Source organism: Opisthocomus hoazin, chromosome 2 (assembly GCF_030867145.1).
Source record: "Opisthocomus hoazin isolate bOpiHoa1 chromosome 2, bOpiHoa1.hap1, whole genome shotgun sequence".
Taxonomy (NCBI): domain Eukaryota; kingdom Metazoa; phylum Chordata; class Aves; order Opisthocomiformes; family Opisthocomidae; genus Opisthocomus; species Opisthocomus hoazin.
In genome coordinates this window covers 647636-672820 of record NC_134415.1, presented here as the reverse complement: position 1 = coordinate 672820, position 25185 = coordinate 647636, and the positions used below count along the sequence as shown (strand labels likewise).

The 25185-nt window shown below is 40.9% G+C and overlaps 1 protein-coding gene across 1 annotated transcript in view; it reads left to right on the top strand.

Annotated features, from left to right (window-relative positions):
* The window catches only part of PRKN (parkin RBR E3 ubiquitin protein ligase), a 729755-nt gene that overhangs the window by 136709 nt on the left and 567861 nt on the right, over positions 1–25185 (top strand). The window contains exon 2 of the mRNA XM_075411660.1: positions 9048–9211. Coding sequence (XP_075267775.1) covers positions 9048–9211 — 164 coding nt within the window. The remainder of the gene's footprint in view (positions 1–9047; positions 9212–25185) is intronic.

The window sequence follows — 25185 nt, the reverse complement described above, 5'->3', positions numbered from 1 at the left end:
CAGCTAAGGTAGTTTTACTAAAGCTGGTGTAATTGGGATCTGGAACTCGTCTTCACGTCTGTAACAGGTGTCATTTTGCCAAAAGGATTTAACTTGAACGGCCAGGGTGAGTTCCAAGTTGCTACAGAAGCGCTGTATGTTTTGGGACAAAACACATTTTTTAAACCTTAAAAGGCAAAGACATTTTAAAATTGTTCCAGACCCACGGTCGGTCTGCCGTTCCGCTCCGAGGAGGCACGCGCGGTGTGGCAGCCCCTCTCGAGGCGCGCTGAGGAGGCACGCGCGGTTGCAGCCCCTCTCGAGGCGCTCCGAGGAGGCACGCGCGGTTGCAGCCCCTCTCGAGGCGCGCTGAGGAGGCACGCGCGGTTGCAGCCCCTCTCGAGGCGCGCTGAGGAGGCACGCGCGGTTGCAGCCCCTCTCGAGGCGCGCTGAGGAGGCACGCGCGGTTGCAGCCCCTCTCGAGGCGCTCCGAGGAGGCACGCGCGGTTGCAGCCCCTCACGCGGCGCTCCGAGGAGGCACGCGCGGTTGCAGCCCCTCTCGAGGCGCGCTGAGGAGGCACGCGCGGTTGCAGCCCCTCTCGAGGCGCGCTGAGGAGGCACGCGCGGTTCCAGCCCCTCACGAGGCGCTCTGAGGAGGCACGCGCGGTTCCAGCCCCTCTCGAGGCGCGCTGAGGAGGCACGCGCGGTGTGGCAGCCCCTCTCGAGGCGCGCTGAGGAGGCACGCGCGGTTGCAGCCCCTCTCGAGGCGCGCTGAGGAGGCACGCGCGGTGTGGCAGCCCCTCTCGAGGCGCGCTGAGGAGGCACGCGCGGTTGCAGCCCCTCTCGAGGCGCGCTGAGGAGGCACGCGCGGTTGCAGCCCCTCTCGAGGCGCTCCGAGGAGGCACGCGCGGTTGCAGCCCCTCTCGAGGCGCGCTGAGGAGGCACGCGCGGTTGCAGCCCCTCTCGAGGCGCGCTGAGGAGGCACGCGCGGTGTGGCAGCCCCTCTCGAGGCGCGCTGAGGAGGCACGCGCGGTTGCAGCCCCTCTCGAGGCGCGCTGAGGAGGCACGCGCGGTTCCAGCCCCTCACGCGGCGCTCTGAGGAGGCACGCGCGGTTGCAGCCCGCGCCGCGGTTCTTCTCGCCCCGCGGCACCCGTCCCCCGGGCGCGGCCGTGCCCCGGGACAAAGCGGCGGCCCGGGCCCGGCGGGCAGCAGCGCGGCCCCGCAGCGAGGCGGGCGAAGCCGGGCCTGTGGCGAGGGGCCGAGCGGGATCCCCTGCCAGGTCAGTGCGCGATGGCGCGGCGGTGCGGGAAGCCCCGCAGGCTGGTGCGGGCGGAGCCGGGGGCTGGCGTGGGGCCCGGCCGCGGGCGGAGCGGGCAGCTCCGGGGCGGACGGGCGGGGACCGGCAGGGCTGGGTTGTCGGTGCAGGCCGCCCTGCAGAGCCGTGGTCCCAGGTCTGCTCCGCGGCTGCAGAAGTTTTGCTGCTGAGCGGACGGGCCTCGGGAGGAGAGATCCTGCCCGCGGTTCGAGAGGAAAGCAGAGCGTCAGGTGAAGGGCAGGGACAGGACTGTCCCAGAACATCGAAGCTTATTTTTCAGCCACTAAGGAACTTTATAGTGATAAAACAGGTAAATTGGAAAGATGCTCAATAAAAAGAGGCTGCAGCATGTAGACTTAAAATTGAGTGCTCCCTGATGAAATGTAATTTCATTTGCGCATTGAGTGTTTTAAAACAAATTGGGATGTGATTATAATGATACTGGGATCCCCACAAATGGGGTGAGAAAGAAACCTGGACATTTAACAACTGGCATTAGACCTGTAAACACCAAGGGAATAAGCCCTAGTATGTTTCTGTACTCCAGAGGAGCTGGCTTCATCCCCTCCCTCCAGCAATACACGAGGCTGTAGTGCATACAACCATGTAGTGGGCTGGCACTGTTGCGGGCTGTAACAATGTTTATACCCGTGAGTTTTGGCTTGTTTTTATTTGTAGTAGCTCTAGCAGAAGTTAAACAAAGTAAAACCAAAGATTTCAGCGTCAGTGCCTGGGTGGGTAGGTAGGTGTGTTTTCTCTGGGACTTCTCAGTTTTTTGTATGTGGAATTAATCCATTTCTTCATGGCCATTCCAGTGGTATGTATGCCATTTTTATCCATATTATAATACGGACTGTATACATTTTTATACTTGTTTGTCCTATACTGAACAACCAACAAACTTCATGAGGTTAGAAAGCTCCGTCCTTAGTGTGAAGCTACCATGTTTATCATACGTTTGTTTGAGTGCATCTTCAGCTGTCCACCAAGCTTCCAGTATTTAGCAGATGTAGATACCATAAGCACGTTAAAGAACAGTGTGCGTCTATTTAAAATCAAACATGAATTTAGCTTGATTCTATATCAAGGAAGTTCAGGGCAGCTTTGTGCTGACATAAGCAGCCAGTAAAACAGGACAAAAATAGCTGGGAAAATAGCATTTTTAAGAGACTTTCTAAGGAAATAGCAACATAATTGTCGTGTTGGGTTAGATAGCTATGCATTCCGCCAACTTTAAAAAGAATTTGAGTATAGTAAAATGGAGTGAATTATTCACAGGAAATAATTCACTGGACAAATTTAGTTTGTGTCTTGGCTTAAGAGGCATACTTCCTAGAACAAAATTAGGTTACTGTGAGGATTGCTGAGTTTCAAATTTGCCTCACTGCAATACAAGAAAGCAACTGCATGTGCATGCGTGGTTCTGGAGGAAAAAAAGGTCACTGCTGAGCGCTCATCTTTTTTATTTGCCTTGATGCTTGGTTTGGGTTGCTTGGTAGAAAGGAAGAGTGAGGAGCAAACTGTTAACCTGCCTACTTGCTAGATTTTACCTGCGTTACATTCTATTGTAGTAGTTGTATGGAAATGCAAACTCAGGACATCTACAGAAGAGCTGCCATAGTCGTTCAGAATAAGAGTCTGTTTAACCCTATATATTATTGTCTCCAACAGTGACTGTAAGCAGAGACACCCTTCTGAAGAAAGCCAGTAGGGCAAACATAGATGGTATTTCTGCCTGATGTTCTCAGTTGTCTTTAACTCAAATGACAGGAGTTTTAACATGTATTTTCCTAAGAATGGGAAGAAAAGTCTTGTGACAGTGTCTGTGAGTTTTTATTGTCCTTACAGTGAGAAGTTCCTCTTTGGCTCAGCACATGACTGGAAGACATAGCCTTTCTAAGCGCAAAACCTATGTATAAACTGTTTATTTCATCCTAGTGTATATTAACCCCTCCTTTTCACTTGGAGAGCTTACTGAGCTGCCTGTGCGGTAACTGCCAGTTTCGTTTCTCCCCCTGAGCCAAAGTTACACATTCTGCACCTACCAGTTCTCTAGCAGAGCTTTGCAGAAGGTCTGTTGCTGGTAGCGTAAGCAAACATCTCATTTTTGTCTGTTTTTAACCTAGCTCCTACAAGCTTAATATGATGCCCCCTAAATCTTGCAATGGAAGTGAGTGTCCAGTCCCTACTCACCCTTTCCATGCTGCTCATGACTTTGTAGAAAATTGTCGTCAGGTACAAACGTAGCATTTATGACTACTACTGTATTGCTTTCCATAAACAGTTGTTTGAATAAAAGTTGATAATGTTTTTTGTTTAAAAAGGGAACAAAACAATCAGAAATCTCAATCTTAAAATTCGAGTTAATAATCAAGGAACATTTTTTTATGATATTAGTTTAGTGTTAGCTAAAACTAAAGATGTTACCATGAGAGAGTTTATTCCTTGCTAAGGAGAGCAATAACCTCACCAAGGATGGGGATTTATAGACATTGTTTATGTTAGATTACTACATTGCTCTCTATGTGTGACTACATCATAAAATCATCTGTTAGGTGAAGGTAATTTACAAATGATCAGAAGCAACCAAATTACTCTAGCTTAATGAGTTGCCACTTATTGCCTGTGTAGGCTCTTTTTCTGCTGCGGCTGTGAAGTTGGCTTACACTAATGTGCATGAATTTTATTTCACAAATGCAGTGATCTAGTAGGCCTAATGCTGCCAGTTGTCATGGCTCGGTAGTGAGTGAAACAAAGTTAACCACTCATTAAGTCCTGGTTAACTTTGTTGCATATATCTGTCAGTCTGCACCTGGTGCCAAATATACAGCAGGGAATTTTGCCGTGAAAATACCATACCAATGCATCGATATCTTCAACGGCAACCCGCTCCTCTCAGGGTAGTGTGTAAGGTGTTGGTTTTCAGCCATACAGACTGAAATGTGTGAAATCATTATCTCCGGGACACGATCTCACTCCTCCTGTAGACAGCAGAGGTTCTGTAGTTGTATTTCCCTCCTTACAGAAGAAGGGAATTGTTGGCAGGATGTTCAGTGCAAGGGCATCAAGACTTGGGATCTTGCTATCTTAGCTTGGCTCCAATTTGTCAGAATTTGGCAACTTTTTGAGGAAAAGACATCTGTTTGAGAGTTGTCGTGGAGAGAGCTGAGGATAGTTTTGCTAACTGATGAAAGGGCCACATGAATTCCTGTGAGACTGGTTATTCTAATGCTGAGGAGATTTTATTTTATCACATATATATGACAGGAAAAAAGTCTGGCAAGCCAGTTGGCCAGAGCTTTGTGCCGGTGACAGCCTCCAAAGCAGGACTTGATATTGTGGAAGTAGGGCAGAAATTAAAATGGAGCTGACTGAACCATCCTGCTCTCCAGCGCTCCTGGGAACAAAGTGTTGGGAAGGTCTCCTATTCCAATGCAGAACCTAGGTACACAAATCTGTGAAGAAAAGGACTGCAACCAGTTCCAGGCTGATGGAGTTGCTGTGGAAAGACACTTTAGAGAACTTTGCACAAAGTTGTTTAACCATTTAATTGGACTTTTCAGTAACACATGTTGACTAGCTGTTTAATAAAAGCCTGCCAGAACTCTGAGCTATTCCTTTACAGTTCTGACCTCAGCTTGCATGATCTCCCCAACTCATGTTTTTCTTTCCATTTTTTGTTCCTTTTTAATCTTTTCTTTGCTTCTTCCCCTTTTTGCAATTCCCTTGACACTGAAAACCAGGAAATAACAATAAAAAGTTGTGGAACAAGATTTACTGTCATCATATTATATTGTGTTCTGCTGCTACGTTCTCATACTACATATATCGCACAGTTGCATTTCTACAATTTAGCTTGTAGAAATTCCAGGTAGCAACTGACATTCACTCGGGGTTTATAAAGTGCCTACAAATGTATCTATGTTTGTTAAATATAAAGATTAAAGTAATAGATCTTGCCATAGGATTATGGATGCAAGAGCTCCAAGCACCTGAAAAATACGTTTTTATTTTATTTATTGAAATAAAAAGGATACCTAAAACAGCTGCCTGTGCCTTGAGAGGTGATGTGCAGTTGTGCTGTAATGGAGAGACTTGCAGAACATTTCCACAGTACTCTAGCAGGTAGCGAGGATTTTACATTATCTCAATTTCTATGTTCTCTTCCTTTATTTATCCTTTCTGTGCATTTTCCTGTTTTTAATCTGCACTAAACTGGTTAGTTGTACTGGATAAATTATGTATGAGAATTTATGAGAAAAATTTCATACTGAAAAGTAAGGGATAATATTTTCTAGTGTGAAGTAATCTGTATGTAGGTTTTTGAGCTAAGAAGGGCTGTGTTCTGAAGTCATGTGTTGAGCCACAGAGGAACTGATCACCCCACACAGATACTGTCACAACGCTTTTTTTTCCCAGTCTTAGGAAAATACATTTCAAAGGTCTTATCATCTGACCTCAGTAGGGAAAGGGCTTTTAAAAATCAAAAAAGTTTCACATATTGCATATCGTCCTTGGGTTGAACCTTGGTTATCTTCTTTTTGTCCCTAGGAAGAATGGGGAATAAACAGTACTTGAAGCTGTCGTAATTATCATGGACACAATATAATTGCTTAACAAGAAGATCTTAATGTTTAAATGTGTGCATTCTGTTGCTACGAATCATGTATTGTTGGTTGTAACTTTGGTGTGCAGCAAAGCAGGATTGTGTGATTTACTACTTTAGCAAGAAAAAGAATTGGCTGTTTTGTGTTGAAACTAAAAAAGAAATTTTGTGTTTTGCATGTAGTGATGTCAAAACATGTACAACTTTTTTTTTCATTCTTGGCATAGTTCAGTTGTTTTTGTTCTGTATATCAGGACTGTGCCTTCACAGTGTGTTCACAAGCAGGGCCTAAGCTTTTCCAACATGCAATATTTATCTTCTTGATTAGAGCTGGAAAACCTGTGGGACTGCTGACAATGGGCATTAGAGCTTTGGCCCTTCTGGTATGACTTGCCAGAGAAGAAAGGCTGCTGAATCCCAGGGCCCTGTGAAATGGGCTGTTGAGATCCCTGCAGGGGTGCCTGCCCACCAGCTCTCTTCCAGCCTCCACTTGAAATTCTGCAGCTCCCCGAATGCCTTCCCCGTGTATTTGTGTCTGAGTTTAACCAGTTTGTACCTGCATTTGCTTAAACTTCCAACTGAGTTTGTAGCAACTTCCAGTATAAGGGCTGAACAGATGGCCAGGAGCAGTACTGTCTTACACTACCCAAGGTTTTAGTCATAGTCGTCTTCACTTGCTTGTATCCACTATCAAAATGGAGTCAGCAGCACAGTTCAGCTACTTAGGATACAATAGGATGAATAACTTTTCCCCATGAAGTAACACAAGAATTGTTAGTGAAGGGAATACAAGCATATTAAAAAAGTCTTTTTCCCATTGATTTAACTATGTATTTTGCTACTGCCCCAGATACTGTTATTTACAGTTGGGCATTGTGAGTGTTCCTGAAAAAATGGGAAATGTTTGATTCCCATTAGCTGGAACTACTTTTTGCCATATAAATCCTCCTTTACTTTCCAAATCACAATCAAAATAAAGTTCAGATTCTGCTGATTTTTCTTAGCAGTCTGAATATACAGCTTGCATAGTTCAATTATTTCAAGAACATTTAGAAATCAAAATGAGCAACAAGATGTACTACATATAGGAGACTGTGTGATACCCCGCAGGGCTTATGTGCGGCGCTCTGCCTGACACAGCATTATGCAATCTTGCCATGCATTTTAGTACATTAAGAGGGTACTTTCAAGTGCAAAACTTAAAATGTTGTGTAAAATTTTGTTGGTATATGGCCATGTCCCTTAAAGATCAGCAAAATCTGAACTGAAGATGTGAAATTGCAAAGATTTACAGCATTCATTGCTCAGTAAAACAATGGCAGCATTCTCAGCCATTCACAGAAACCCAGCATGGTAGGGGTTGAAAGGGACCTCTGGGGATCACCCAGTCCAACCCCCTGCCAAAGCAGGGTCACCCAGAGCAGGCTGCACAGGACCTTGTCCAGGCAGGGTTGGAATATCTCCAGAGAAGGAGATTCCACAACCTCCCTGGGCAGCCTGGGCCAGGGCTCCGTCACCCTCAGAGGGAAGAAGTTCTTCCTCATGTTCAGATGGAACTTCCCATGCTTCAGTTTGTTGCCGTTGCCCCTTGTCCTGTTGCTGGGCACCACTGAAAAGAGTCTGGCCCCGTCCTCCTGACACCCACCCTTGAGATATTTAGCAGCATTTCTAAGGTCCCCTCTCAGCCTTCTCTTCTTCAGGCTGAACAAGCCCAGCTCCCTCAGTCTTTCCTCATAGGAGAGATGCTCCAGTCCCCTAGTCATCCTCGTAGCCCTTCTCTGGACTCTCTCCAGTAGCTCCTCATCTTTCTTGAACTGGGGAGCCCAGCACTGGACACAGTACTCCAGATGGGGCCTCACTAGGGCAGAGTAGAGGGGCAGGAGAACCTCCCTCGACCTGCTGGCCATACTCTTCTTAATGCACCCATTGAAATACTTTTGAAGTATCTGACAATGTTGGAGTGGTCGGGTAGACTTTATGTGTTGGAAAAGTCATAGAAGTCCAATTTTTAGTTTTAAAAATAGTTATTTCTTTAAACTATATGAAGACTTTTGAGCTTATGCTTCTGTCAGTCATCAAAAATGTGAAGGAATAACATCTTCAGCTGAAACATTGCAGTGGGAATGGGAAATAAATCTTTGTTACGATCAATGCCTGAGCAGTTTAGGTGACAGGTACCCACTATCTAATTGATATAAATGATTTTTTGTCTTTTGTTGGGTTTTGCTAGTTCCTTTGTTTCCTGCCTATGGAGCTATTGGTTGGGGTGGTCCACTGGGGACATGTCTACCATTCATAGAATCTCCATGACTGATATGGGTGTAATGAGGTTTTTTCCTGTTTCATAGTTCTTGTAGTCATTACCCTGACCATGGGCTCAGTGAGCACATTCAGACTCCTCATGAAAAACAGCTCTGCCAGCTGAATGGCAGGAAGCTTAGGAGTTTATTTGCCAGACTTGTCTGGATGTATAAACCAGTTGCTGCAGCTCTAAAAATGATGTGAGTGGCGCAGTAGTGATTTCCTGCACTGAAGGTGGATGCCGACAGGAGTTATGTACTGCAGATATTTTAGTGAACTCTGAAAAGACCATGTTCTAATACAGCACTCCCACACATTTCTGCTAGCATGTGATTTTCTCCCCATCATTATCTTCTGTAGAATTATATCTGTGGGAACCCAGTTTATATGACTGTGCTTTACTGTGTAACAAGGAATTGTTTTCCCTTATATAATCTAATGCATTTTGGCTCTAAAGCGTGCCTCAGTTTCCTGCGTTTATTTGTTACATGCAGTGGGGAAGAGCATGAGGGGCACAGAAGGTGTGTGTCCCCCGCACCTGCTAAGGTTAGGACTGAACTGAAAATCTATTTTGCCCATTAGTGTCTGCTTAGACAGCTGCCTAGCTGGGTCTCTTTTGGTTCTGACCTCTGTAGTTTCTAACACTGCCAAGGGGAAACACATGGGTTTTGTTTATTGGTCACTAAGTACTGATGGGTTTCAAAATGGTATGCTGCAGCACTAATGGCTTTTCTCTGAAAATAGTACATGCTGCCTGGAATTGAAGAGTAAGCCTCTCATAGTCAGTCTAATACAAACACGTCATGCGAAATGCTTGCTTTAAAAGGTGTTTTGCTCTTGTTCAGTGTTCATCAGGTTCAACTCCAGCCATGGCTTCCCGGTGGAGGTTGGTCCGGACGCCAGCATCCTGCAGCTGAAGGAGGCGGTGGCCCGGCGGCAGGGAGTTCCAGCTGACCAGCTGCGGGTGATCTTTGCAGGGAGGGAGCTCAGCAGCGACTTGACACTGCAGGTAAGTCTCCCTGGGTAGCTTTGCTTCTGGACTGCTGCCAGCAACGCTGCCTCTGCCTCTAATGCTGCCAATCTGACATTCATGCCTGAGATCTAATAGAATAAATAGTGCCTGGGGATTCCTTGAACTTTACTCCACACTGCTTCATTAATTCTGACCTTCTTAATTATGCATTAAAACAGCAAGCAGGAAGGATAGGGGAAGAGAGAGAATACGAGAGAGCTGTGCCTAGTGAATAAATGTTTACTGACTACAGAAGCAAGCGATGCACAATTTCTGTATCTGTTCAATTTCTGTGTTACTTATTCCATTTGAATCTTAATGAATAAGGATGTGAATAAATTGTTCCTAGTCAGGCTGCACAATCATCACGTTGTAGGCGTTTGTAACCCAACTGTGGCCCCTGGAGGATAGCTACTGGGCGGCCGCTGCACTGCGAGTGCGCCAGTGGGTGCACTGCCAGAGGGGTGGTTCCTGGTCAGAAAGCCCACAGAGATGTACTCCAAACCACTGAACTCGCAAACGTGTGATGCTAAGAGAGGAGCAGGGAGCATGGAAGAGCGGCTATAAGTAGGTATCTGAATTTCAGCTCCTGAAGGTTAACTAACTGCTCTCTTCAGTGAATGCAGAGGGGTGTTCGTTTGTGGCAAGCAGTCGTAAGCATGGAAAGACAGGTTCAACTCTCTCTTTCTTGTTGTCTTTGCTACCAGTACCAGTGCTGCCGCGGTTGCTTTATAAATGTATTTGTTTATACTGTATGTGGATTTTGCGGTTCACTTGGATAGCCAGGGCTTAGCATAAGATGACACATTTAAGACATTTGTGGAACTTGGGGAAACCTACTGGCCTTTCGACACAGCGCAAATATTGATTTAATGAAATTGCTGTGCTTCTGCAGTGGTGTCAAAGAACTGCAGATGCAATCTGTAGTAGTGCAGGTGATTATATAACAGATTCCTCACAGGCAGAACTATTTCAGATTAATTGCCACTCATATGTCAGAAGTACTGCTGTATTTAGAATGGCTGCTAAGCCCAGGTACAGAAACTCACTGCTGTATTGATGACCTATTGTTATTTCTCCTTGGGTATGATATTTATTGCTTTGCAAAGGGTTTTAGGGAGTTTCAGCACAAAAAGGAAGGTACAGAAATGCGAATTGTTGTCAGTCTCCAATGCATTACCTGTGGATAGTGTTGATGCATATATTCACGGCATAAAGAACAATGAGCTTCACTTATATGTGAAAACATATCTATTAAAATGTAACAATAAAAAAAATAATAATGTGAATTGTCAAAGTTGTTAGTTGCCAATTGCTAGATTTGGGTGTCTGTGTTGTTCTATTGGAAGCTTCTGAACCATTGAGCATTTCCTGGGAAGCTGTAGGTATTGGTGTTGCTGCTGCCATTTTGTGTCGGCACAAAACACAGATTTTGAGCCCAGTTTTACACTTGCAGCCAAGTTTGTTGTTGGCTACAACGTACAGTCCATTGCCAGGATAAATTAAAAATTGCTTTCCCAATATACAGGCCTGCTGATGACTTACTTCATTTCATTGGGATGTCAGAATTACCGTGTGTAGTCAAGACTTATTATTTAGTAACCTAGACCTAGACTAACTGCTTTGACTCTCATCTTCTAAAGCAGACAGGAAGTTCAAAAGCTGTTTCAGATGTTATAATTCATACTTCTGTATTTAAATGTCTTAAATATTAAATATAATTAATATCATCAGTAGTGTACTACATTTTCATTCTTTATATTAATTAAGCATGTTTTACTCTGCTTCTGTGTGTGCAGTTTCTTCTGTCACATATTTGTGTATGTGTTTACTGTGGAAATTTGTCAGCACAGGAAGAACAGTTGAGGGTTTGAGGTGTTTGAGTTCCTATGGTAGGCTGTTTGGGGCTTTTTGCACAAGAAGCTGAATACTAGTAAAATTTGGGTGCTAGTGAAATACTAACTGCTAGCATTTATGTTGCATCTGTAATTTCAGAGTTAACATCACACGCAAGCAAATCAACTAGCTCTTGTTTGCTAGACCTATGGATTTGCATGCAGAATAAGAAAAATACAACATAGATTTCTACTCAGCTAATGCTTTGAAGTTATTTTACAGTAATGTAGAGTTTCTAGTAAGACCATTTATCCTTCCATTTTTCATAAATTACTTTTGAACTTATTTGCCCAAGATACCGTGAGAGAATCTAGAGGTCAGGAGGGAGAACTGGTAGTGTTACAGATAATGAAATTATAGAGGACATTGGAAAAACTGTGATAATTGCAGGAGTATGGGGTAGGGATATAGGAAATACTCCAGGACAGCAAACTTTATTGGTTTCACAGCTCACAGAATTAGGAACTCAGGCGGCTGATACAAAACATAACTGAGAATGTGAAAGCTGCAGGATTTTTCTGTTTGGAGAGAAAGAAAAATCTTTCATGGTAGCTGAAACCTGTAAAAAAGAAATGAAAAAGTAATGGACAAACATTAAAGATAAATTATTACAAGAAAGAAAGTGTGTAGTTGAGATCTTAAATAAGTAATTTGATACCAACAACAACAGTAAAAAAACTGTAGGAAGGATAAAAGTGAGATATGTATGGAGATGTTTAATTTGGTAGCTCAGATAAGTGTTTTGTCCTTCAAAAAAGAGGAAGATTAGACACTGATCCAACTGTGTACCGGGGAGATCGGTATCTTAGCTAGTGACTAAGGGGCAAGCTGTGAAATTAGAGCCATGGTAAGGAAAGATTGGTGATGACTGGATGAAGAACAAGACCTGTAAATTTTGGATCTCGTAAGAAGGAATTAGAGCAATAAGCTGCTTCTGAAAAGCACAGCAAATAATGTTGCTTTAAGGGTGCTAAATATTCCAAAGAATGATGAAGAGCTCCCTCCTGATTACAGTTCACTTTGGAATGAATAGAAGTAATTAATTAATATATACCCAAAATAGGAATTCTTTCAGAAGGCTGTCACGAGTGTATGAGAACACTGGTAAGATCCTCTCGTGGCAATTGTAAGGGCGAAAGAGAACAGAGCCATAACAGAATCACCAAAGGAGTAAGCAGGAGGCAGCTGCATATCAGAAACATTGAAGTGTTCTAACGGGAGATGACTGCTGACAACAATATTGTCCTTGCCTCCAAGAACAGCAGAATGAGTTAACAAGACTTCTGGAAGCAAAATATGTAATACTTATTGATACATAATTTTGCTCAGTGCAGACGATTTGAAATTTACTACTGGTAATAGAAGCAGCATTGTATTAGTACAGGCTTGCCCTTTCTTGGAGAACTCAGAATCCCCTTGTGTGAAGAAGCTCTTTGCAAACAGTTTGTAAGAGATATTCCCTGCCTTGCAGAGCTTACGGTGTAAATGAATGAGGCAGACAAATGATGTGATGGGAATCAGCAGCCTGGCTTGTTCACAGTCAGTAGCAAAGCAGGGATAGAAATCAGTCTTCTGTTTCCCAATCCATTTCTTTTTGACAGTGTTTCTTCTATGAGGTAAATGTAGAAAATACAGTTCTTTGAAACAGCAAAAGACTAAGCATGTGATTAGTAGCAGGATTTCTTAGCTTTAGTGCCGTGCTCCACTGAGACAGCTTCTAAATGAGAGTTAGCTTGCATTTGACTGGAGCAGGGGCTGGAGGCTTGGGGCACAGGCTTCACATGAATTTGGCTTTGACTGCATCCATCCATATAGGTGCTTTCCTAAAATTATTTGTACACACATTCATGAAACAAACATGACTGGAAGTATTGATAAACACTGAGCTGAGGAGCATAAGTGAAAATAAGTAAAAAGGAATGACATAACTGGAGTAGCAACATGGATGATCATCTCTACAAGCGAGAGAAAAGAGAAGTGGTAGGGGAGGAATGGTACTGTAAGTAATGTTAGTGTGCTGCAGTTTGACAGTGGTTTGGAAAGAGCATGCTTTGTTGTGGAGGGGTTTCTGAACAGTAAACATTAACGGTCAGTCCAGAGGGCACCTGGTTCTATTGAAAGCACTTTCCAGTGCTATGGTGTGAAAAGCTTAAGGACAGACAGAGCATCTTGTGGCAATGGGTCTCAGTTTATACCTCTCTCATTTTAAATATTTGTGAAAATAGAGCATTGTCCTGGTTCTCAGTAAACAAATTTTAAGCAGTAACAGGTATTTGAACAACGGAACATTGCATTTTATGAATTAAGGACCCTGTGTACCTAAATGTATGCCAGCTTTCTTACTCTCTAAGCACAGCTCAGTGCAATAGAGCTTCCAGCAGTTTTTGTATTTCTGTTTCAGTTTACCAAAGGTATAAGGGAGAAACCAGGTGACACAGTGCAAAATGTATCCCCAACCAGCAAAAAACCCCCCCATGTGCTCAACTTCAATTATAGACCCATGAACACTAAGATCAGAATGGGTCTTTTGACATACACAGCAAGTAATGCCTGTTGTTACAACCTACAGTTTTGTATATAGGATACCAAACCACTCAGGGGAACATCTGTGATATTCAGCAGTTTTGCAGGTTACAGAATACAGTTGAGCTAACATTTGCATACGTAAACACTGTGTGGAGAGATTTACTCACAGACATCCTGACTGAATCAATCATCCTGCGTGAAATTCAAAGAGAGAAAATTATTTCATGTGTGTGTGTTGAGGTCAGTATTTTGGGTCAATATTTGATTGACCTGTGGATCTTTTCTTACTTGTAAAGCTGGAAGAGATGCGTGTTGTACTGCTTCAAAACAGAAAAAGCTTGCTGAAGAATACTTAGGTATATTATAGTAATAAAGGAAATCTAGAGATGCCATGTGTGTTGCCAGGTAATATGAACTTGGCTAAATGACTGGATAACAGTACCACTCAGTCTTGCTTTTTTGGTGGCTGCAGACTCACTGTATGTGATGACAGAGACTCTACGTGTTGAATAAGTTTTTCCAAGACTTGTGATGGACCTCGTGGTATTATATGCCCATAATGAATGTGGAAGGTACCATGTAGCCATATTTAGTATGAAATTAAGTCAGAGCCAGCTCAGGTCTACAGATCTTCCCTATCTGTTTAAGAGGATACATTGCTTGTTAATTGCTTTGGCAGATCAAGATCTAAACCCATTAATAAATTAGATGTTCGAAGCTAGTAACACATTTCCATTCTGCTTTTAAATGCATTGCTGTTCTATTCTTTTTATGCTAAGTTTTTCCTGGAAGTAGGAGACTGTGGAAAAATATTTAACTATGGTTAAATAACGGATCAATTATCTTCAAGTAGTTTAGTAACTCCAGAAAGTGAATGGGCCATGTTTGAAGGGGCTGCAGCACCTAGAATGGCCTTGAACTTTGCTGGTTCTTTCTGGATTCTTCTGACATTTCTTATGTGTTTTAGTTGGTCTGCTGATGATTGAGGAGAAAGTGTGACAGGGTTTTCTTTGCAAACTTTCTGCAGTCTGCACTCTCTGCAAGTTCGTAATTAGTTTCTAGAAGTATCTGAGTTTTGGTACCTGGATGAATTCTGTGTTGTCCGCTAAATCTGATTCGTGGTTCGCTGGAACAGGGTTGCGGGTGCTAGTATTCTTATAGGAGTCTTACTGACTCACAAGATTTCTGAATGACCTGTGTTGCCCTTTTAGAATGGTTTCCAAATTTCTAAATATGAGTTTCTTTTGTTTTCCACTTTGCTGACAGTTTCAAGAAGTTGGGAGTCTACTGAATTAATTTCCATTCCATATGTGGTTGTTATTGCTTTCTTATATGTGAGAACATGTTCAGGCAGCAGACGATTTTTTTTTTTCTTTAAACTTAATTTCTCTCAGGCAGTTAAAATTCACTACATTGAGGCCATTAAGTGAATTTTATGAAATCCATTTCTGAAAGAGCAGTTGCTTTGATAGGCCTGATAGAAAAACCACAATACTATTGAAATGGCATGAAATACAGTATGTTGGTAAGAAACAACTCCGGCAAACCCCTGTAGCTCATCTCAAGACATATATAGTGTTTCAGAATGAAATTATCTTGAACATTGCACTAATATTAGATGTGCTTTTTTTTTCTATCTGAATACTTGCATTAAATAGGCACTTGCTGAATCTTTCTCTCTTGTCACGAGTACTAATCCAATTCATATGTTTTCAATGCTGTCCATTTTTTGACTTGGATCCTGCTTTGGGTTGCAGGATGGAAAATGTGTAAGAAAAAACTTTAAAAAGCTGTAGTTGTTGGAGCGGTGGCAGCGAGTAATAACTTTTATGAGTTTGTAAGTCATGACAGTAAAAGAAAGGTCAGCCCACGTCTTTCATTTATCACCTTTCTGAATTGCCCTGGTGAAGAAGTGTTTAGCATATTGCACACCATTACCAAAAACCAGTTGAATTAGCAGAAGCTCAAGGGTAAGAGGAATAATTCCTGCCTTCTTCCTCCCTTTTCCCCAAAAGAAAAACGTGGTATGAACTATTCTGCTAGACTGCGATTATAAGGAAGGATCCATAGAGACTATGTATTTTCTAATTAATAACTGAAGTAGAACAATAATTGACAAATATTTGTGTTGTGTTAAAAAACAAGTGAAAATAGGATTTGATTAACACTTTACATAGTGAAATTACTGAATTAAGACATGGGAAATTGGGACAGAGTATCTGTGAATTATTTTTTAACATTGAGAATTTTGTGTCTGGGAAATAAAATCATAAGGGATGAGATGGAAACTTCAATGTTGGAAATATATTTTAAGATAGCGGGTAGCATACCAAATATGCCTCCTCAATAGAAAGGTGGAATATAGTCCCTTGCCATTATAATTTCTTTGCTTTAGTCTTGATTTTACTTATTTAAATTTTGACAGCTCTGATTGTCTGAAATGTCAGCTGTAATACATTCACATTTGTAATTATCAAGGTCACACAGCTATCTAGTAAACCATTCTGGGCTTCTTTCTTCTTTTGTTTTTGTTTTGCAAGCTTTCTTACTCATCTTTATCAAGAATGTGGGAGGGAAACTTAAATGCTTCATATCTGATTGCAGTTTTCATCACAGATGAACCTCTGCTCTCAGAGACACAGAATTATTCCTGTTAGGAGCAGCTTGGGTGGGGTAGGGAGGAACACAGAAAGCAAAAGAACAGAGTTGGTGCATTATGACAGCATGAAAGGAAATAACATTGGTCATCCTAAAAAAATAACACAAATGCAGGCTTAAAGAGAAAGAAGACAATTATTTTAGGAGTTATTGAAGCAAAACTAGCTATATAATTCCTTAGATATCATTTCATTGGAGCAACCCTTGATGAATTTACAATTCCTAGAAGCTTTCTTATGATCTCTGAAAGCCTGTTGAAGAAATGAATGTGAAGTGTTTAAAAAACAGAAACAATAATAAGCAGAACAACAGAGCAATACAATTTTCTCTCCTCATTTAGACTAAATAAAGCAGCAAAAGTACCCGCTCCACAAATGAAATAATTTTCACTTTCTTCATATACAGAACAGGTTGTTACTTCATTTTTTCAGGTAAAACATTGGCTCCATTGATTTAGTGAAAGTGATGCCATTGACTTTCCATGAGCCAGCATTCTCCCTCTCATTCTCCCTCACTCATTTTCATTCACTCGTTCTCTCCCTCTTCTTCTCCCTGCCTTTTTCACACACACACAGAACCCCTCCTGTCCTGGGGAAGCTCCTCAGCTACAGTGAAATGCTGTACCCTCCATCCATAGAAGTACAGATGAGACTCCTGTTCCTGCCGGGTCCGGTTTCCAGTGCTGTTTCTGAAGGAACTGATCAGTGTTCTCCTCATTTGTACTGCTTTTCTTATTATTAGTTTCCCACAGTTCAAGTCACTTCTCCTGCTTCCATTTCTGCCTCTCCCAATCAATTCCAGTTCTTTGAAATCCTATTTCCATCCAATAGCTGTTGCCCATTGCGGTGTTAAACCAGCTTAGGAAACAAATTGTTCTTTCTAATCTTTCCCTTTCCCAGCCTATCAAATAAAAGGGAGGAGAGAATGAGAATGCCAAGTTGCCTTGCAGATCTACTCTACCTGCCAATGTGCTGACATTTTCTTCTACTTAGGGTTTCAGTCGCTCATTGGATGATGTCCTTCTGTACCAGCTGTTCACCTCCTTGCTTTCTGATCTTCTGGTATCTAACCAAGAAGCTGACAGATGTTCAGGAGGCTATAGAGCTGCAGGATAATCTGCAGGTAGCGGAGGGGACCTTGTGGGAAATCTGGGGAGGATTGACTCATCTCAGACAGCTGTGTTCCTGGCAAGAAAACAGCCAGACCCTCTTGTGAGATATTGGGCTTCATGTGTATCTTCGTACCAGTTTCTCTATATATGTCTGATAACGTATAAAAGGGTATAACCTTATTTTAGGTAATAGTGAAAAGGTATGTAAAGGCTGGCAATTTTTTCATTGATGAGGTTACACTTCTCATGAAGAGATATCTACATGACACCACATTTGCTAGTTTTATGGTAGAATGAATATAAAAAAAGATACCAATAATGAAACATCTTTAAACTCCAAAAACATTTCTAATACAGTGTTTCCCTATTAACTATTCAACATAAAACAGCATGATGGAAACATATAAAAGTTTTATTGTCATGTATTTGGTATGCATGATATACCAAAGCTCTGACTTTGTGATTTGTTTCTTATTCAGCTCATGCCAAATTAACCTATAAAATATTTTTACTGTACTACCTTAGCATCTTTAACATGTCAATCTATTCATTTGTGTCTTTCACAGTATGCAGCATATTGTGAGTACAAAACAGATAAATGTATGCAAGTGTGTTTAAGTACAGAAAATAATAGCTACTTTCCTCTTTAACCAAGATCATATAAGCTTTATTCCTGCATTATTTTTGTTACTTGAGATGGCGATTTGGGGTCTTTGTTTACCATTTATCTTATAGCAATGCGTTTATTACTACAGTTTAAGCACATGTAATTTAAAGTGTCTGAGCTTCAGGAAAGGAAGAATCAATCCAATTTTAAACCATCTTAATGTTTCTACTGTCAGAATTTTATAGCAAAAAATGTCTCAATGATAGTAAATGACAATAAATAAATTAAAATGACCAGTTGGATACATGTCATTGGAAACCTTATTCTTTGCGAAAGTGTTCCTTTTTTCTTAAAAGTGAAAACTGTAGTGCCTTTCTTCTGAAGGTACTAAGATGCTCAGCTTTTTAATACTGGAATTTTTAAGTAATATTTTATGTAATTTGTGTTTCTGGGCAGCAAGTAGTAGTGGAAGCTTCTGTTAGTTTTCCCAAAACAATTTTATAAATTTTTGTGCTGTCATAGGAAGATTTTCAATACGTGCCACTATGACAAACACAGGAAGAGAGGAAGTGGTGCAACAAAGCAGCAGAATGACAAGGGGAAGAAAGGATACAGGTAGAAATATACATCATGCTGATGTAAACATTTCAAGACTGAGCATCAGAAGGCTAGAAGGAATTTCACATTAAAAGGGTTCAGGTAAAATTGAGAAGTTTGACAGAGAGGGTTATGCTTAATTATATGGCATTTACTAAATGTGAGGGAGATTAGATGAGCAACTGAAGAAAAATCTATTATACAGCAAGGTTCATGAGGCATCCGAGGTTGTCCTACCAGGCAGGAAAGCAAGAGGCAAGTTGAAGCTTAAGATACATTAAAGATCGCTGCAAAAGCAAGGAGACCCAAGGAACTGGATTACAAAAACATAGGAATTGACAGCAGCCACTGGTAAGCCAACATTTAAGAAATTTCCAGTAACTATCGGAATTGGAAATTTTCAATGTGTTTATCTAATTTGCAATGTAAGGCTACTTGGGGAGAATATAAAGAACTACATTCAAGGCCTGACACCTAAAATAACAGAAAGGAACATGTTACCTCCTTCAAAGGAGGTGTGATTGCATGCAGAAATCTGCCTCAGTGGTAGACCCTCTTAGTGGGTCACCAGACCCAAGTGATTTCTTAAGCATATCATCAGATAAGATTAAAGACTTCTCCCTTGCAAAATGGTGATTTTTTTAAAATTCAAAAAAGCTAGAACTTCAGTCAGTACGTTGTCAAAGAAGAGAAAAATATTCCAAACTGAAGAGCAGTAATCCATGCAAGTCTGTTGTTTGGGAAGGTGATTTAGGAAATACTCCAGCTCATTTACCTGACTGGAGTTAGGCTGTGAATGCATAATGAAGGTAGATATGGGGAATTGTTATCCTATAATCCAGCAAGGCAACTGAAGAGTTATGCACTGCAGAATTGCATGCGATTCTAAATACATTATAGGAAACAAGATTTGGGGGGGCTGAACTGGCAACTGTTGATTTGATGGGATATATTTTCAGTCAGAAATGTTGGCCATATAAGCACTATTCATCCAGGTAAGCACTTAGTCTTATTATAAATTAGAGCTGAGTTCGATTATTCTGATTTCAGAAGAGTGGAGAAACTGGATGCGGTAACACTTAGCTGTATTAGTACCTACACTATATGCCTGCGATGATTTGTGCACTTGCTTTTCAGAGTACCATTCTGTAAATGCCATCCTTTATCACTGCAGAGGTAATAAAAGCAGCATCCCCAGAAGTGTTCATTTCCAATGGAATTCATTGCTGATCTCATCTATTTAAGTGAATGCAAATGAAAGTTCTCTTTCTTGTTTCTCTGAAGGATTGATGCATTTCTGACTGGTGAGCACTGCACGGTGTCAGTCTCCAAAAACAAATGGAGGAAGATTGACACAGAATGGGTTCATGCCTCAAGTAGCCACAGGATTTAATCTCCTCATGTCTCTTGGTGTATATGTGTCAGCCATAAAGTAGTCTCTGAATTACTCATCTCCTGACATAATTCAAATCTCTCAGAAATGTTATTTTTCTATTAAAAAGGATTGACTTTGCAAGGCCCCTGTGGGCTATAGAAAATACTGAAAAAAATGCTATCTATAGATAAATGAAATATAGAATTGGAGAGATAGTTCACTTTGTTCACATTTGCGGAAACTTTCATATGTTCTGTTGTTTCACTGCATTAAGACACATGCTGCTTCCATTGTAAGGTAATGTAGTGTGATGTATTGTGTATTTATAGTTAAAGCTAAAAATTGAACTTTTCTAGCAGCAGAGAACAGTAATAGCCCTGCAGGATATACCCTAGCTCACAGTACAGCCAGTGCCCACAGTTTTAAAGTTGCACTGTACTGGAGACTGCCAGTCAACACCAGGGCCTCTAGTGCTGCTTACATGAGAGAAGTTGCACTAGCGTTTAGAAAATAGATGATTTGAGAGAGGAATGACCTTTCCTAAAATAAAAGAAAGATGAGGCATGCTTTTGAGGCTTGTTTTGCCATTGCCCACTTTGAAATGTCTTTGTGGTAGCTTTGTTCAGTCCTTTTTAAAGTGGCATTGGTGTGCTGACATTTCGAAAGGTGCATACCAGGAACAGTGTGCGAGGTCTTGTGGCTGAAGAATTTTGTGTCATGTCCTGACTTCATTACACTGCAGGAAAGAGGCTGAAGTGTGTATTTTAATGTCCCTATAACTCAGTAATCCTCATAGTTCTGTAACTTTATGTTGTTTTGAAGAAGACTACTTCCATTTTCTTGAGTAAAATGGAACTGAAAGATATTATTTATTTGGCTTTGTCAGGCTGGTAAGTTTCCTGCGTAAGTCAGGAAAAGCTCATGACATGCACTTAACATTTATGATAGAAATTTATTTATGCTAATTAATTTTTATCCCTTTTTTCATTGTAATAGTAAGTTACATCCATGTGATTTGATTATACCAGGGTACGTAATTAATTTCCATCCTTTCATCCTGGAATGTGAACTGCAGGGTTTGAGCTGCAAGAGGCACTACAACCTGCTGTTACGAGTCCAAATAATCACTGATAGTGCAATCTCCCAATATTCCTGCTTTTGTGTTTTAGTCTGCTGTTAAGTAGACTGTGTTAGGGGTTCTTTCTTGTGTAGTCAAGATACACTGACTGTAAGAAAAAGTACTCTTTCTGGACACTCATTCACTTCTCAGTCATACACCTTTTTTTGTTGATCTCACATGGCTGCTGTAGTCAAGATTTCATCCAATGCAGAGTTCAGGTTGATGATCTGAGGTCTCACGGAGCAGCCTTTTGGAGACCTCCTACCCTGGGGCTGAATGAGTATGAATCAAACTTGCATTCTTCTTTATCAAACTTCCATTTAAAATTGCGGGCTTTGATGTTTTTGTTTGTTGTGTACTTTACCTCTTCTGCAATTTGTTACACTTTTATGTAAGGTAGATCAAATGCTGCATGTAAAGCAAGGTTTGTATTTTAAACTGAATGTTCTGTGGAAGTACCTAGGTGCTACGTTCTTCCCTCCTGCTATAGCAGTTGTCTTTTTCAGTTCAGTGGGAGGATGTGTATTTTATCATGCAGTATGTCAGTGGATAATGACTAAAGCTAACTCTCAGTTTGTTTTCAGCTGTTAGTTTTGAAGAAATAAAACAACATCTGTAGAACGAAAGCATGCATTAATGGTGAGCACGTACGTTAAGATACCTGCTTTAGGCAGGAAAGCTGTACAGAGAATACTGCCAGAAGTTGAATCTTTGTACACCCTTAACTTTCTTACTTACCTCAGAGCTAATTACCAGAGTCCTCTGACAACTTAATTTTGGTTAATCCATATGGTTAGGATGTTTTGGCGGTTGAAAGAAATGGATCACACAGAGTTAACTGAACTTCATAAAAAAGAAACTCGAACTCATAGGACCTCCCAATTCAGTTTGATATAGAGCAGTCAGTCACTGTACCACAAATTTCCTTTGCACCTCTGGTCACTCAGCCCTACACAGTGGACCACTGCTGATTCCCTGCTGTCTCTCAGGACTGTCCTACCGATGCACACCGTGATAGCTCAGGATAGTCAGAAAAGGGAGCCCAGAGATCAAGTTCATGCTCAGTGAGTTTGGGAGCCAGAAGACTCCATGAGATTAGCAGAATATACAAATCAGACATAAAGTGACAGTGTATATAGTAATAAGGCTTCTTCCCATTTTCCACCTAAGCACAGGTGTGTAAGTCAAGTGTTTTAACTTGGATAAGGAGTGCCTTTGTTCTTACTCATTCTGCAGTGCAGTCTTGCAGTACGTGAAAACAGATGGTTTTGGTTGACAAGAAGATGCGCTCCGGCTGCTACTGGCATTCAGTTTATGGAATCTGACTGAAGCGAGTCCAAATAAAACCTCTCTGAAATGCCCGTTTTGTGGATGTTGGGTCCTCACAATCAGTCATTTGGCTCTGCAGACTTGCTGTTGCTGGGTATCACTGCTGACACAGGCATCGCCGTTCCTCAGTGAGAGCTGCTCATGTGAGGAGGGACTGTTTATCGATAATCTTCAAAATTATCCTTCACAAAAGTTTCTGGACAACTTTGAGGAAAGATTAGATTAATACAATATACTGTATAGTAAAAGATGCTCTTCAAGACAGGGTTATCCTTTTGCTATATGTTGCTACAGCTTGGTCTTTCACTCGCATTCAAAACATGCATATTGAGCCAACATTGTACAACAACTTGTAAAGAAAAGCAAATGATGAATTAGTCCATACTTAAGAATGCAATACTATATCTCTGTTTTCTCTCTCAGACTGTAATTTAGTTGTGGTAGGTGTTAAATTCTGATACACTCAGGATTGCATATTTACTCTTTTCTGTAGTTATTATGCTATTATGTTGGAAGACCCCACCAAAAAGTTGCAATTTAAGCAGCATTAAAGGAAACAGGCATTTTTACATCTGATGGTAGAATTTGTTTCCGTATCTTCTGACTCTTCTGCCAAACACCAAGAATTAAATCATCTATTAACAATAATTTGATTTCTGAATGGAAGTTCTGCAAACTTTTCTCATATTACTAAACCAGAAAAAAAAGGGCTGCAAAATGTGTAAGGCATAGTCTAATGTTCCAGGTGATGTCTACTGTAGGGAGTGGTTGTATGACTGATTACAGGTTCAGTTGTTGATTTTAGAGAGAGATTTCCTAAATATATCATATTATATTAACATATTTTAATCAACTGTATGTAATGTGCAAAACCAGTTGAAATTTTCTGTGTGGATGTGATCTTCTTCAAAATAAGAGCATGTGCTCATAATCATTTGTGAAAACTAACATAAATACAAAAACGAGAGTAACTTAAAATCTGTCCTAAAAAACCAACTTTTTCCTGTCATTGCAAAAAAACTCACTCTTGTTAGTTTCAGAATTCAAAGTTACATTTGGACTGTCCAATTTTATAGCTGATTCTACTTATCTCAGTTCTGTATTTCCAGTCTGCCCTAACTCACAAACATGAAAGATTTCCACAGAAAAAGAACTGTCAGTTTTTTTCTTGTGCAATAAGAAAACTATCTGAAAATATATTATTACAAAGTGTTGCAGGAAAACACATTGACGGAGTATGATAGTAATTTAAGTGCATAGTGTGATAGTGGTTTAAGTGCAGCTGCAGATGTGATTGGTTTCAGTTTCATATAATTGTTACAGGTACTAACTCTTTTTCATTTTCTGTAGGGGATGCCATGCTTTCAAAATTCTGTATATATGTGTCCAGACAGTATATAGAATGTAACTTTCCGAGCATTGTAGTGTGTAGGTCATTTGCATTTTGTGTTTTAAGGCAGTGTAGCAAGTTTCATTAGCATCAGTGGTTTTCACATCCTATATAGCCTGCACCTGTTGAATGTAAAATATATATATGACTTTCTAGTCTTCGTAGCTCCCAGTAGAAAATTAACGCCAAAGCCACTGTTTCATTTGCCCTGTTGTAGGTATTTGGAAGATCTGGGAGGGGACTTTCATTGCAAGTTATTACTTTTTAAAGGTGTTTTTATTCACAGTAAGTAATTATCTTCACTGCATCTCTTACATATTTTTGAAATTTTGAAGTAACTTAGGAATCTGTATACATGTTGACAAAATACTTTCCAAAGTGGTTGAACACGTGCTTATATTTTTGCTAGGGAGTTGCTCTAGAACTGAAAAAGAGACTGGGGAGGCAAGTGCATGAGTTGTGTTGAACACTTGGAACCACGTAACTGTAGAAAAACAAAATAACCTGGGGATAAATTGCTGCCCTTTTTATGAATAAACTCTGCTTGCAGACTTTGAAGGAGGGAATAAACAATAATAATTTACAAGTTTAAGCAAAAATGTAAAGAAAGTTAATACTCTAAGTTTATTGGCAAGTCTAACATATGAGACCCCTTTGCAAAACCAAAAGATATGAATTAAGAACTGTTTTCAGTCAGCATTCTTTAAGGTAAATGTTTTCCTGTGGTCTTAACAGAAATATAAACATAAGGGAAAAAAAAGTAGAACATTTCATATTATTATTAATAACATGTTCCAGTTTTGTTTTAAGGCTTCTTATGTAATACTGGTTGTCCTGAATCTGGCTGGGACAGGGCTAATTTTCACAGGAAGCCAGGCGGGCTGGCCCAAACTACCCAACCAAATGGGATATTCGATACCATGTGATGGTATTTAAGTAGGGGAGCTGGCTGGGAGAGGGTAATTTGCTACTTGGGAGCGAGCTGAGCATCGGGTGGTGAGATAATTGAACTCTGTATATTCTTTTTATTGGTATTATTATTATTTTCTTCTCCCTTTGCTGTTGGTTAAACTGTTTTTATCCCAACCCATGAGTTTTGCCGTTTTCTTCCGATTCTCTTCCCTGTCCCACCAGGGGGGAAGGAGTGAGAGAGCAACAGTGTGGTTCTTTGTTGCTGGCTGGGGCTAAACCATGACAATGGGTCTAATAAAATCAAGATTAGTTGTTTCAATTTGGATTCTTTTCATGTTTCAGAAGCTAATGGTGTTCAAATTTTAGATGAGGCAGACAAACAAAGCTTTTAGGTAGGAGTTACATTGCTTGAAATTGGAAGCAATCATTTCCCCATCCTTCCATTTTATG